Raw genomic sequence first — 15000 nt, 5'->3', positions numbered from 1 at the left:
CGTGCCCCTCTCTGTAACAGTGAGTGAGACCTTAATTAGAAAAATAGGCTGCGCGGGGCATATTTCTGCAAAAACTGCTAATTACAAAGGCTATTACTAACAGAGTATAATAAATACTCCTCATGCAAGAGATTTGATTTCCGTTTCAACATAATTATGCCGTTTAAACATATGTAGCGGTTAAAAAATGCTGTACGCTTCTTACCGGCTGAGGCCGATGATGGCAGTAGCGTGGTGACAATTTCATCCTGGCCTTGTTCGTTTTTATACAGATAACACTATTGGAATAAACAAGACCATTAAAACTGAACTAATTAGCATAAAAATGTTTTAACTAAACTCCAGACAGAGCCGAGCGCATGAGACGAAATAGTCAGCATTTGCCAGCAAAGTCATTGACTACGAAGACCTTGATGGACCCTACATCTCCAGTGAGAGGATTATGCCACGGTGCCTTTGCTCCCTCCCCTACCCCACTCAAAGGCAAAGGAACGTTCTGTGGTAAGCTTACATTTCGGAAGCTCAGGATCAGAATTTTCTTTGGTTTACCTCTCACGGACGCCAAATCTATCGTTAAATGGAACGGATGGATAACACAGCTTCTTCTTGTTCATAAATCACAGTACCACGACAACGTTATCAGTCAATAACTTGACCTCCAAACCCCGAGCACGTGGTAAGAACTGACACGTTGTCCTCGAAGATGTGCACATAATTAGACGAATGGCGATTCTGATAAGCGACGCAAAGTGTCCCATTGTTCTTTTCTCCGACTTCAGCATCACTCGTGTACTTTTATACTTGTACTTTATTTACAAACAAATCATAACAAACAAGACCATGCATGGTGGCCCACCGTTAGCATTGCATTCTCGCCACGAGAGCCTTGGATCGACCTGGGAAACTCTATGTATGAGAACATGCCCCGTAGGGTTCTTATCGCCAAAAATTGGCTATTTGAACCTTACGGGGCCTGCTTACTCCTCGTGCTAACATGAATGCACCAATTAGATACGCTTTTGATTGTTCTTCACGAAAACCAATGAGAAGACATTTTGTTTCAGTGTTCCCCAGAGCTCTTCTTTCCCTCAGTCAAGAGAAGAGCTCTGTTAGCATTGCTATTCTACGCGGGCCACTTACACTGCGACATTATTACTGGCTCTCGCAACAAAGTACTGAGACACTTAGAAATTGACAAGAGTTACACAAACAAACACCTCGTACATAAGAGACAAAAGTGTTCGTGTTTGGGAATAAGGCCATTTAACGACACAAAGTGTCCTTAATCTCGGCTACACAACTAAAGATAAACAGCGGTATTTGCCCTGGCCTTAAATTAACGCTGAAGGTAAAGGTAAAGTAAAGTCTGCTACGATCCTAGAAGGCCCATCAGGCCGGCGCTTATCTCCGGTTACTGTAGCATGAAGCGACTAGGAGTTCTCCTACTCCCCCGGGATGGGATGCTAAATTCGCCGGTACCCATTTATACACCTGGGTGGAGAGAGGCACCGTGAGAGTAAAGTGTCTTGCCCAAGAACACAACACAATGTCTCCGGCCAGGACCCAAACCCGGACTACTCGATCTGGAGTCGACCGCACTGAAGGTAAAGGTACTTATTTTTACGAGGGTACTGATAAACTTGTGGCCCTCGGTGCGCCCCCCCCCCCTATCCTTCCTCCGTAAATGCTCCGTTTTACGAGTTTTCAAAGCTACAGCTACACGGATCGGAGGAAAAAAAGTCGAAACAGACGTCGATGGAATGAGACGGGGATCGAGCTGAGCTCCAGCTCAGAAAGCCGCGCACTAACCGACTGATCAGCTACGGCTGCCTCTCACACTTACCTTGTTGGAAAGAAGTAACAAATAAGAAATAATTAACAAATGCTTAGACTCAAAGGGACACTTCGAGTTGGATATTATCATCGAGCACCCATCTAACTACTTGCACTTTTGGACAAGTGTGCCTCGCAGCCTTACTAAATTTCCAATCAAAAGATCGCTATACTGATAACATTTTTTTTACTGAGACGTTCCTACCTGAAAACAGTACAGGACTGAACATCGTAGACTTAAAGGCTGCTTGTCATTAATCATGGACATGAGGAGGACAACAATGGCAGGACTGAAAACAAAAATCCAGTTCATATTTTTAGTGCGCAACAACCACGCTTTTAACAAGCATCTTAACTCAAATTCTCTTAATTTAAATTCACTTGTAGCGTTGTCTCCAGGTCTCTATAATGTTAAAAGTTCTTAGTAATGTTATTTCTCCAAATGTAATTTTACGTTTTTGTTCTTTTAAGAACAAAAACGTAAAAATTCTTAAATTGGACTCGACCACAGCATTTACTATGTTGAAGAAATCTTTTATCACGTATCATCATAATCATAATCATCATTAGTACATGTATAATTTTCAGCGGTGAATATTTAACAATTATTCGCCGAAGGTGAAGTGATTATCGGTGAATATTCACCGAGACGAAGTCGAGGTGAATATTCACCGATAATCACTGAGCCTGAGGCGAATAATTGTTTTAGTATAAATACACAGGTGATTATTTCAAAAAAGAGAAAAAAAAAAACATTTCAACGCAAAATCATCTTCACTTACAGTGGCAGAACGACTACTGGCAGCCATTTTGTCCGTCGAGGGGATTATCGGCTGATAATCCGAGATAGCGTGCCAATGAGAGCGCGCGATTTTGTATAATCACCTGGGTATTTATACTAAATGAATTTAGTGTCATATTTACCGTGCTACCCGGTGAATATAACATTTTGGAGGCGCGGTTGCTAAGCTAATCAAGCACTTTTTGTGCCCTTTTATCGTGTTTTAGCACGTTTTGCACTTTCTTGATATTCACCGCTGAAAATTACACTAAAACAATTATCACCACGATAAACACGAAGACGCACTATAAAAGGCGCAGTGCCTTAGGTCCATACGGATGATTTGTCAATCAACAGTGGGGCCATACACCCTATGCAAAATGAAAAGGGACTGGGAGCGATACGTGCGAGAACGAGGCTAGTTGGGCCTTGTTCTGTTTACTCGTGGTAAAATATGGCTGCTGATCGAACTGTAAGTGCCAGCCGTCTTTCCGAGGGCGATATACCAGGAGCATCTCTTCAAGGACGAAATCCTACAACACTCACCACGGATGAGCTTCGCTTTTGGTTAAAATGTCGTGGCGACCCGGCAAAAGGATTAAAAACAAAGGCACAGTTAGCAAAAAGGCAAGTAAGCTTATCGATGTATTTCTCAGTAGTCGTAATAATAAGGGCTTTTTATACTGTACTTGGTTAAAAGGATTCGATATTTAACATTTCTTATTTCTTATTTCAAGTAGAGATCAGGAGATTTAATGTTTATTTCCGTCGCTTACCTGTTTCTGCACAATTAACTGGTGTGCTAATTTTTCCGTAGAGTACTTGAATATGTGGCTTCTGGTCGTGATAAAGATGTTGTGGATCCGGACAAGAACCTTATTTACACGCGTCGAAAGCAGAGACAAGAAAAATTACAAATTCGAAATGATCCGTTGCTAAAGGAAAGTACTGTAAGGTTTCCATCGACTGGGTGGTCAACAAGCTTACAACGAATGCCATTGTTTACAAAGGCAGAAATGGATTTGCATGTCTCTCAGTCTGGGAAAAACATTGACCGAAGTAAACAGAGCCATACAGTTCCAACAAGCATGAGAAAAGCCAAGACGTTCCTTGAAGACGAATACTTGAAGGACGTAGTTGCTGCTAGTGACAATGAATATTTCTTTTTTCAATGTTTGTGTCATCATAGCTTTAAAAAAAATGAAGCCCCTCATAAATTAAAAGTTGCACTTTGTTTAGTGAGTGGAAGTGTAAAGTATGCTTCATGTACGTGCGTGGCGGGATCTGCTGGCTTTTGTAATCATGTACTTGCACTTATGATGAAACTTTGTAAGTTTAGCTTGTATAGCTGTCAAAATGTCAAGGGGTTGGACCATGAATCTGATATGGCACAACCTAAGGCATGCACCTCCAGTTTACAGCTGTGGCACAGACCTGCAAGAGGGGAAAAAATCAAGCCCCAACCTGTCATGGAACTCAATGTAAAGAGGTCCAAATTAGATAGCGATTATGATCCTGATAGTGGTGTGAGGTGTTTATTGTATGAAGCTAGGAAAAACTTGAGCACACAAACAGCAGATGAAGTTATGTTGAAAGACAAGCTTCAAAAGATCAATCCTAAATTTGCCCTGTCTCAAATCATTTCTCCTGGTGGTACTAACTTACAGGAAACAAAATTTGGAAAATCTCCGAGTGGTTCATATGCAAGTTATCAGTTACAGTTTTCCGAATCCAATTTTCAAGTTTTCTGCAATATTGACTCAGTGCCTAGAGCAGACGGCAATCATGGTAATGATGACCAAAATGCTATATCTGCGTTTCCTGCATTTCCTTTGCAACATTCTGAACAGTACAAAAAGCCAGATGGTTTGAGCAGGAACCAAGAAGCACTCCTGGATCATTTGACTGTTGATGAGGTAAAGCTCAATAACATAGAGAAGACTACAAGAGAACAAGCAGCCTCCCAAGAATGGAATGCTGAAAGAAAATTTCGGTTTACAGCTTCTAATTTCCACACCATTGCAAAAAGGAAAAGAAATCATGCCTCTTTAGTAAACAATCTGCTTCATCCCAAGCCATTTACTTCCAAGCAGACAGAACACGGGAAAACCTATGAACCTGTAGCCTTGAAAGAATATGGAAAATATATGTTTGCAGCTAGGAATCCAGTTACAGTGTTAAAAAGTGGCCTTGTTGTGAGTATGGCCTGTCCAATTTTGGCAGCATCGCCAGATGGCAAGGTCATTGATCATAGTTGTAGTAAGCCTTTTGGACTAGTAGAGGTTAAATGTCCCTTCACTAAGTTTCATGTAAGTCCCTTCGCTTCATGTGCAGATGAAAGTTTCTTTTCAGAAAATGTAAATGGACAGCCAAGACTGAAAAGGGGACATCAGTACTACTTTCAAATACAGGGTCAACTTGCTGTTACAGGGGCTAGCTGGTGTGATTTTGTAATTTACACCAGCAAAGGCATGAGTGTAGAGAGGATCACATTTGATTCTCAGTTCTGGGACACATTGAATGAATGCCTTAAGAACTGCTACTTCAATCATTTTATAGAGCCAGCCGCTTTAGAATTCTGTAAACATTAGAAAAGCGTGTCATTGTTGTTAAATTGTAGCAATGACACATATGTCTAAAACAGAGTATCAACCTTGATGTCTTTCAAGATAAAACTTTTGTAAGATTAGTTTCTTTATTCTCAGTTCTTGAGCACAATGACTGTACGAAGATAAATGACAGTTTACTAGCTCCTAGCGCACAAAGATGCCGAAACCCTAGTTTACCAAATCTGTGCTCTTTCTGAGACATAACATTAGGGTCTGGCGCCTTAATTAAATAATGTTGTCTTCTGTAGAAGGCATTATTCCTTTGCCTAAATGTTACGTGGAAATAAGAGGATCGTGCATGTTACACAAAAAGGCACAGACACTCCACATTTGATTTACCACCCCAAATAGACTAAGTGGTACGACACTATCCCAAATGCGGAAGTTCTTGACTTTGTTAATAGCTCGTTCGATATGTATTCTTACCGAGGCAATTTCCTGGGTCTTGATAACATCTTGTGCTGTCATTTGGGTATACAACCCTAGAAAAGGTGGAATGTTTAGGTTCACACCCAGTGGAAGGAGATCTTCAATTGTAAAGCCTTTATCGGCCATCACAGTGTCACCTTTATCAAAATCTAACTTCAGAAAACCACTTCTCTCAACAATTTCGCGATCGGAAATACTTCCACTGTATAGTTGACTGATAAAAGTTATAGCTCCACTAGGAGCAATTCCAACTAAGCCTTTCAGAGTTACGTGGTTTTTATACGAGCTGAACAGTTTCGAATTCAAAAGAAGGCTGGAAGGCATCTGACATCTAATCTCTGTGCAATCGATTATTACACGGGTGGAAGAGTATTTGTCTTTAAAGCTGTCTGGCATAGTAACTGTAACAACCTCCTTATTTGCCCATATAGATACCTGACCAAATTTAAGATACAAGTAATTTATCCAGGACAGGAATATCCTGCTCACTGTTGACTGAGAGATATGAAACAAGTGAGCCAGATGCTTTTCTGCAAATCCCCTTCTTAGTCTGCAGAGTACAAGGAAAAACTCCTCTCTTGCTTCTAAGCTCCTTTTTCTACCTTTGTGAGTGCATTCCTCTGGTTCCTCGGTTTCATTTTCGTTCTCATCATAAAAACGCTTTGGGACACTTCTTTCTTTTGACGAGCAGTACCTAATGTTCTCCCCATTCGTTCCAGTGTTCAAAAATTCATATACAGCATTAAATGTAGCAAAGTTAGGAAAGCCGGTGTAAAAGGCGATGTCCTCGTCAGAGGTAAAATTTCCCAACTGAAAAACGCGAGAATCTGCAAGACCCTTCTGACGTTTCAAAACTCCTATTTCAGCCTTTAGCGAAGCATTTTCAAGCTCCAAACTCTTCAGTTTTTCGAGAAGTTCTTTGAAATCTTCTGTCGTGTTTCCTTGCGTATCCGTGTCGTTTTGCACGTCATGATCAGCAGAGCTACCAGCCGCCGATGAAGTGCAGTTATCACCGTTGGTTTCAGTTGCACTAGTTGTTTGAGATACTATCAACTCTGTGTCTGTATTCGACGTAAACATACGTTTCTTAGGAGGCTTTCTCTTTAGCGGAGAACTTTGTGACCAAGAAAAACGTGACGGCACGACCCCTTCCCTGACATAAATACGCTGGCCTCCGACAGACTTAACAAAGTCCTCAGGTTTAAAGTGACGAGAGCAAATCTTCGTGTTTTGGTTGACAGTAAAATCCTTACATTCGTCGCGACGAATAGCATGCAGCCAACGTTTCTTGAGGTTCACATCATCTGGAAACTTGAAGTAGGAAATTTTCTTTCCATTTTCAGTCCTGTACAGCTTTTTGGTGCATTTGGGAACACAACAATTTGCCGGCATATTTAAAATTTGGCGCCCTTCGCATCAGGCGGCCATTTTTTCTTGGCCCAACTAGCCTCGTTCTCGCACGTATCGCTCCCAGTCCCTTTTCATTTTGCATAGGGTGTATACCGAGCTCTGTGATCAGTTGTGCAATAAAAAAGCCAAATTCAAATCACACGGCGAGTTTAAGATCCTTTGTGTATTGTACTTGCATTATATGATGTCATTCACATTCAAATGATATGGAAATTCCTGGAACAAAAACGTTTTAACCCCAAAGGGTTTGAAGTGGGTGCAACATTGAGTTAGCCGATTTGGTCTATTGTTTATGTTCCCGCAAAACTTGGTTTAAAAATAGACACTTTGGGTAAATCTTACTCTTGGGTGATGGACACGTGGTTTTGGTGAATGGCACGTGACTGACCAACAACAACCATTGTTATAGACCTAGACTTTCACTCAACAAAATGAGCATTGTGATTGGTTGATTCTTGGTCACGTGCCCTGATCAAATTCAAATGTATCCCGACCGGGATAAAATTCCGCAGTTGTTGCCTGCTCGGGATGTTTTGCTGCGATTGCTGCAGGAAAAGTCTAAATATATAACAAAGCACTTAATGTCTGGCCCCTCGGGAAACTAGTGAGTTTTGTTTTCCCTCAAGTCCTGATGTTTCCCTGGACTTCGTCTCGGGAAAACAAAACTAACTGTTTCCCTCGGGACCATGCATTACGTGTATACTAATCAATTTACATCCAGAATGAATGAATGACTTAAAACAACAACAAAAGAAATCAAGCAAAACAAAGACAAACCTGGGAGGGTTGGATGGCGCAGTGACTTGAGAAAAATACTCCTGATTTGCGGGGAATCCACGAATGACTTCCGACACGGTCTTGATGGTCTGAAAAGGTTGAAGAAGAGTGAAACTTCATGGTTTTCACAAAGCTGACAGTTAAGTAGGCGGCGGAGTTCTAACATCGGTATCGACATTCAACCTGTCTTTCGCAGTAAACCTATTCAACAGATTTTTCGCCCAAAGGAGAAGAAGCCTGATTTAGTTAACAATCAATGCGTTGTGGATCATTTTAAATGGGACCAGTGTGATGCTCATTACGTAGGTTTTACTACAAGGCACTTGCATCAACGTATTCAGGAACATAGGTATTCTGCCATAGGTAAGCATCTTATTAATATCCATGGTGGTATTGACACATCTAGTTTTAGCAGTCATTTCTCTATTCTTAAGAAATGCCAAACTAAGTTTGATTGTCTTCTGTATGAAATGTTTTTCATTAAGGAACTGAAGCCTTAACTCAATACTCAAGTCGACCCGTCGCATTTTAAACCTTTTTTTTAACCATAATTAATATTTTATCGCAATGTTTTATAGTGGTTGATCAATTGTACCGTGGTTAAATAAAGATTTAATAAATAAATCTATTGTCTGCCACCTTGTTTGTTGTACCTGGTGGCCCACTCAAAAGATAGCTCACTACCCATTCCGCTTGGGTGAGTTTCATGTAAAGGCGGGCTAGTTTTAACCCTCCTAGCCGAGTAACTCGGTCAACGGCGGCACCCTCCCTCCATGCAAAAAGGCCCTGAGAGATGTATTTTCCTCAATGTCAACTCGGAGATACTTGAGGGAAAAATCAGGGGGTTCCCGCTAACGAACCTACGAACTTTCGATTACTAGCTCGGATCAACTATTTTACAACATAGTTTGTGATAATGGCGCAATAGTCCGTATAACTTAAGAGGACACAAAAATTCCGTTGTTCCGCGATTTTCCACGCATTTTTTGAAAAATTCGATTCGTTATAGCGGCGCTGTGTTATAGAACTTTGTCTCACATTATTTTAAAGACTCTTGTAGTTTTAAGCAATTTTACAGAAAGATGCAATCTGATCCCACACTGATCCCACATTTAGGGAATTCAGATTCACCAGTTCACCCGTATAGTTGGTAGCGAAGAAGACGTTCAATTTTTAATTTTTGATTTTAATCTTAAATTATCTTGAATTTTGAAAGTGCATTTTGCATTGTCACTCTTTACTTTTAGCTTGATTTATTCACTTGATGTATTTTATCCACTTCTTCTAGTAGGTTACTTAGGTATTTGCCAGTCACACACGACCTCTCAAGCATGTAATGCTTTTATTCTCATCGTGTTTAACTAAAGGATCTTAAGCCGTGTTCACACTCAACGTTGATTATGATCAACTTAAGTATATAATTCAGGCTATTATACTCCATTTAATTTTATTCAATTATGGTTCTGCTCACATCTGCGAAAATTCAAATACAATACGTAGGGTAACCTCGCAGTGTGAGACAAAATGGCGCCGTATCGCGTGGGGGTGCCACGATTATCATCACCATCATGTGCTTGAGGCGAGAAGAGAACCAAGGATAAACTCCGTGAATAGAAGAAGACAAATCCAAACCATCGCTCCATAAAGCTATTAGAAGTTTCGTCTGTTCACATTCAGTTCAATTACGCACTGTAATTACTTCAAACAACCCCCTTGAGGTTGTTTGAAATAATTATAATCCAATTATAATCAGGGACTGTAATTAGTAGATGTGAACTCATTTCATACTTAATTCGATTATAATTCGATCATAATCGAGGCCTAATGTGAACACGGCTTAATTCAATTAATTACTTACGGTCGTACGATGACCAAACCCAACTCTTCTCGCACAGATGGGTTACCTTATTTTCTTACCAATGGTGCTACGCGCGGAGCTCTGCTATTACTTCTTTTTTCACTGAATTACCTCTTTTTACATGTTCGTGTTACCTGAAAACCGCATTTCTCTTAGCCAATCAGAATGGAGTAAATTTTTCATGCACATTATTGAATATCTATTATAAACACAAGTGTCCCTTTGCAACTACACCGCTCGTTTTACGACTTTTACTTAAATTTACTCTTTGGCTAACAGTTGAACAAGCTGATCCCACGCTTACCTCCGTTAGAATATCTGCGGGAATTCCAGTAGACATGAGGATATCACATAGCAGCCGTAAAAGCCCTATCAACAAGAACACAACGATAGAAGCTTCAGAAACGATCGAGAATGTTAAAAAGGAGTTGTATACTCTATTTAGCAGCACCCACTACTGCATGAGCACACCCCTAGGTTCTTATCACTGCATCTGGAGTACCCACTTAATACTCGAGGTCTTAAAAGAATTGAGAATGACAGAAGTGCCGTCTTTGTACTTGCATGTGCAAATGGTTTGACTTTCAAGTTTTTCCCGGATGAGGTTTTATGGAGTTATACCGTTGACACGTTGTGTAGCAATCATATAGTGGTTTAACATGGTCAAACAAATAACACTGTACTAGGAATAACACATTATACTAGCCTACATGGGCATACACTAGCGTATATTAGCATACACTAGCGTACATGGGTATACAATAGCCTACATGAGCATACACCGGTTAGCTCAGAAGGCAAAGCATCGCACTTCGGGGCAAGAGATCGTGGGCTCAACTTCAACTTGACCAAATCACGCCCTTTCTAATGCTATCTGCAAATGGATAGACTTTCTGGTCCACTAGGATAACCGTAGGCCGTATACAAAGATTATACACTTAAAATTGATAAGATTGTTGCTGTGAGTCGTCCAATTTAATTAAGAGGGCTCATTCCTTTCAGGTACTCACCGCATTGGTTCATGATTTTCTGACAAGAAGTAGTTGATTGTTGAGGGTTGTCTGGCGAAACTAACACTCTAACGAGCTAGAGAAACAAAATAAACCGAAAAAAAATCGTTATAAACATCACAGGAGCGCTGTTTCTTTTCACAACAAGACGATCATTTGCAGATAACAGAAACGTTTGAGTAAACAAAGTCGACCGTCTACAGTTTGCAACCGTTTTCGAAAGCCTCCGCTTTCGTCGGCGTTTTCCGACGAGCGTTGTTGTGTAGATCATAGGCAAAAACGCATCAAAAGCTGTGCGTTTTCCAAAAAGGACGCATTAGTGAGGATAGGGCCCAACTTGTTTGTGTTAAAAGAAACCAGAAACCTGTCCAGAAACGTATACATGTAGTGTTGAAAAAAAAAAAAAACAGTGAAGATACTTGTTGCAAAAAACTTAAATTCTTCTTCATAATCAGATGGATCACTATTTGAATAAAAAAGCCCTTGTTTCAGCAGCCAAAAGGAGGCTTTAGTTGGCGCATTATAATAACAAGTGATAACCTAGCTCCGAACTGCTGAGTTGCAAAGAACGGCTTGGAGTTTACGTCTTCGAGAGAAGTGGCAGTGGCCAAGCGACATGGCGAAGAATAATTTCCACTCCCAGCCCATTTTCCCCATGGAACAAGGAATTCAACTGAGTGTCGAAAGTAATTAGCGAATTACTTTTGCTTTTGCATTAGTCTACTTCACTCAGTGATTGGTTCAAAGTTCTCGCACCCCTTTTTCAACCAATCAGAAATGAAACCAAAACCAATGGTGGCTCGCGCGTGCACATTTTCCCGCACTTTGTGCCGGCCACGTGTAATTACTTCGAGTTTTGATTGGTTTACTGGATTGTCTCCGTCATTTTTTTGGCCAAAGCAATTACGTTGGTCTTGGCTTTACGACACTCGATTGAAACTCACTCTATGGTTAAAATTTAAAGTACCCCTTTAAACATATTCTTTTCCCAATCGCTTGTTCCTTTTAGCAACGTCACCCACCAGTAACATAAGCTTGACATTGGAAACCTTCTGCATGGACCAAGAGCTTTCGTCATCTTGATTTTCTGAGGGGAAAATTGACTTCATTGCGTTTTAGAGACCGTAGAAAATATACTTACACATGGAGAAAGCAGCTTAGTACAATGTACAGCTGTATTTTCTTTGAAGAGATGAAGTTTGCAAAAAACAGGTAGTAGGCTTGGTTTTTTTAGCCTTGTTGACCCTAGTCAATAATTGAGTGCACCAAACATGACGCTTCAGTTATTTTTAGCCTTGTTGACCCTAGTCAATAATTGAGTGCACCAAACATGACGTTTCAGTTAAATAATTATCTATTCAAAAGAGTCAAACATTCTTAGATTTTCAAAATTGCCAAAAAGTTAGAGATCTCATAAATCACACATAAATTTCGCAACAGGGAATCAATAGTTGCTAGCATTTTCTTAAGCGTTGTTATTGCAGGTTAGTAGAATAGTGTACAATTTATGGGCACTTCAATTTTCAGCCAAGTGCACAAAACCCAAACAGATACTGTAATATTATTTTATGCAATTTCTCTTTTAAGGTAATTCCCTGGTTTTGCATTGCGCAATCTTACTGCGCATAATTTCTTGCGTCATTGGCGCGCGCATTAGCTCGCACACATTGATAAAATGGCGGATTTTTATTGACGCCAAGCTTAACCTGTCAAGGAATCGCTATTTTTTCCTAAACGAGCACAGTGACCCCTCCTTTTTAATGGTGTTATGCACTCGTAATAGGTAAATGGAAAACATATTCTAAGGAAGAAAAAAGTTGGATAGTAGAAGTTGTAGTATTTATGTATAAATGATGTGAAACTGCATTTGGAGCCAGACACTGAGTGTGAGGTGATGATGTAGCGGTCCAATTTGCTTTCATTGCTTTGCAAGATTGAGCAATTTGAATCACTGTACTGAAAGATTTTAGCCCGGACAAACAAGTATATAACAACAAATGTTCCGTTTGATTAAGTTTCGAACACTTCTCGCGTACTTCGGTAAAAACACTCAGAATAAAGACCATGCAGCGCGAAAACAAGCACGGTGACCCCACCTTTTAATTGCATTTTTTGAATGCCCTGTGCATGAATATCAATTGTGCCAAGTTTGACAAAAATCTGGATAGTACGTCATTTTCAAGGGAATTACCAAGGTTAACAGTCCCATTGATCACAAGGAACTTAGAAAGGCCTTCATTAAGGCGTTACGTAGAATGCGTTAGCTGCCCCAGGATCACGAACATTTGTACCGTCCCTACTGATTTGAATAATTGGTACTATAATTTGCTACTGTTTCACCACAGTGTGCACATTGTATCACAATGCAAGTCAGCAAATCAGCTTACCAGTTAGTGATTGTACAGGAGCTCCATCGAATTCAAAAAAAGGTGCAAGTCTTTGAATGTAACTGTCACAAAAAAGGACAAAAAAGAAATGAGACTATGAATTTTCATGCAGAAGGTAGTATTGACAAACAGTCAGATGTCTTGAATTGTGTGGTTCTAGGCAACAGCCAATCAGCAAAGGAGTTTTCCATCAACAGAGGGTCAGGGCCTAAGTGCTTCGGGTGTCATCATTGGCTGGGTCCTCATACCTGTTCTTATAAACTGTTTGTACGACAGGGCTAAAGTACAGGGCCCAGTTGTTCGAAAGCCGATTAACTTAATCCAGGATTAGCGTAAACTTTTGTTTCATGTTTTCAACTTTTTGGTGAAAGTTTTGTTTCCCTATTTTTGGTATTTAAGATTGACTTCTTCTATTGTAAAGCTTTGCCGAATAATTTATTAGCGTTGAACAGCATTTGGGAGTAGAGAAATATACTCCTGAGTTAATTTATAATCTAGGGTTAGCGTTAATCGGTTTTTCAACAACCGGACCCAGGTCACTTGATACAGGTCACTGTCTTAAACATATACCTAGACATGTATACTAAAGAAATCCAAAACCTTCAAATTGGCTAATGTTAGGTATACATGTAATGAGGCCTACGTTTAGCATTAGTGTTGGGGTTGGTAACTAGTGACCTCTAAAAACTGACCTGTACTTTAGTCCTCCTGCTTTTTGAGTAATGCACCCACTTAGCAAAGATTTAGGGAGGTACATGTCGATGCCTCATTGTGGTGGTGTAGCCTTTGTGGTATTATCTTAAGTAAACAAATTCTGACAAGGCCGATTTTGTTTCTATAATATTAAGATTATTATGGTAGAGTACAGGTACATGTAGGCTAATGCTCAAATACAGCTTACACTGTAACTCAGTTCAACCCTTTCACTCCCAAGAGTGATACTTATAGATTTTACTCGTCAATGGGGAACCCCACGGGAGTGAAAGGGTTACCGGGTAGCAACAGCTAGATTCACTCAAAAATCATGTCCCCATTAACCCTTCCACTCCCAAGAGTGATTCTTATAGATTTTACTCTGTCTAACGCCAGACGATTTTACTCGTCAATGGGGAACCCCATGGGAGTGAAAGGGTTAAGCAGTGTTAAACAACATCAGATGTGAAAGATCATGTACATATACAAGTACGAAGTAATAACTTCCTTACCTTCCTTCTCTAAAGAAATTTTGATTTGACACATTAGATTTTAGGAGATTTTGCATCAGCAACAAGCAATCTTCGACGACAATACCTGAATGAAATCAAAATTTCAATAAAAATTGTAAATACCTAAAGGGAGTTACTGAGAACTTGCCAGGACTGCTTTTAATAATGTTATTTAACATATGGAATCCAAATAAGTTTCCTCTTATGGAACTTAATTCTTGACAAAACAACATCGTTTCACAAACTCAGGCTTAAAAGTTACACACTTTTTCATAATAATAATAACATGACAAAGTGCACATGTACTTTACAAATTTGTTGCCCAGTTCTAACTACATGTCCCAGTGTCTGGGAACAGTTGCTGCAATGATTTTACTACAATGTACAAAGGTCATGTACTTTGGGGATCACCAATCACTCCACCTCATTAATATTTCATTATTAATTTTATTCCCATTAGTTAACTGTTGTCCCCAGTAATAAATACTGGTACACATTTTACTGACATCAAATGGATAGAAAGTGGGTGACCTTTGGAGCGCATGTGCTGGGATGAGATCTGCGAGCAATATGTACTAAACCAAGAGAGAGTATCAGACGTTCATGTTCCAGGTTGGTTGAATAATTCAACAGGAAGTCCTCATCAGTGGTGGATAACAAAAGGTGGATAACCCAGTCCACTGGATAATTCACCATCCAGC

At 40.0% G+C, this 15000-nt stretch overlaps 3 protein-coding genes across 3 annotated transcripts in view; 1 reads left to right on the top strand and 2 right to left on the bottom strand.

Moving 5' to 3' along the window:
* The window catches only part of LOC138032885 (general vesicular transport factor p115-like), a 47678-nt gene that overhangs the window by 22030 nt on the left and 10648 nt on the right, over positions 1–15000 (bottom strand). The window contains exons 11-18 of the mRNA XM_068880591.1: positions 14300–14384; positions 13095–13156; positions 11730–11794; positions 10708–10783; positions 10002–10066; positions 7840–7928; positions 2039–2123; positions 206–278 (exon numbers count right to left, since the gene is read on the bottom strand). Coding sequence (XP_068736692.1) covers positions 206–278; positions 2039–2123; positions 7840–7928; positions 10002–10066; positions 10708–10783; positions 11730–11794; positions 13095–13156; positions 14300–14384 — 600 coding nt within the window. The remainder of the gene's footprint in view (positions 1–205; positions 279–2038; positions 2124–7839; positions 7929–10001; positions 10067–10707; positions 10784–11729; positions 11795–13094; positions 13157–14299; positions 14385–15000) is intronic.
* LOC138033246 (uncharacterized) lies at positions 3057–5390 on the top strand. Its single transcript, XM_068881018.1, has 2 exons — positions 3057–3241; positions 3432–5390. The coding sequence occupies exons 1-2, from the start codon at positions 3069–3071 to the stop codon at positions 5203–5205; spliced, it is 1947 nt and encodes a 648-aa protein (XP_068737119.1). The 5' UTR covers positions 3057–3068; the 3' UTR covers positions 5206–5390.
* Positions 5497–7150, bottom strand: LOC138033358 (uncharacterized). Its single transcript, XM_068881099.1, has one exon. It carries the CDS (start codon positions 7042–7044, stop codon positions 5497–5499), a length of 1548 nt encoding a protein of 515 aa, XP_068737200.1. The 5' UTR covers positions 7045–7150.

This window comes from Montipora capricornis, chromosome 14, assembly GCF_036669925.1.
Source record: "Montipora capricornis isolate CH-2021 chromosome 14, ASM3666992v2, whole genome shotgun sequence".
NCBI classification, from domain to species: Eukaryota; Metazoa; Cnidaria; class Anthozoa; order Scleractinia; family Acroporidae; genus Montipora; species Montipora capricornis.
Note: the sequence above shows the minus strand (reverse complement) of the source record. Positions and strands in the feature narration are given on the sequence as shown.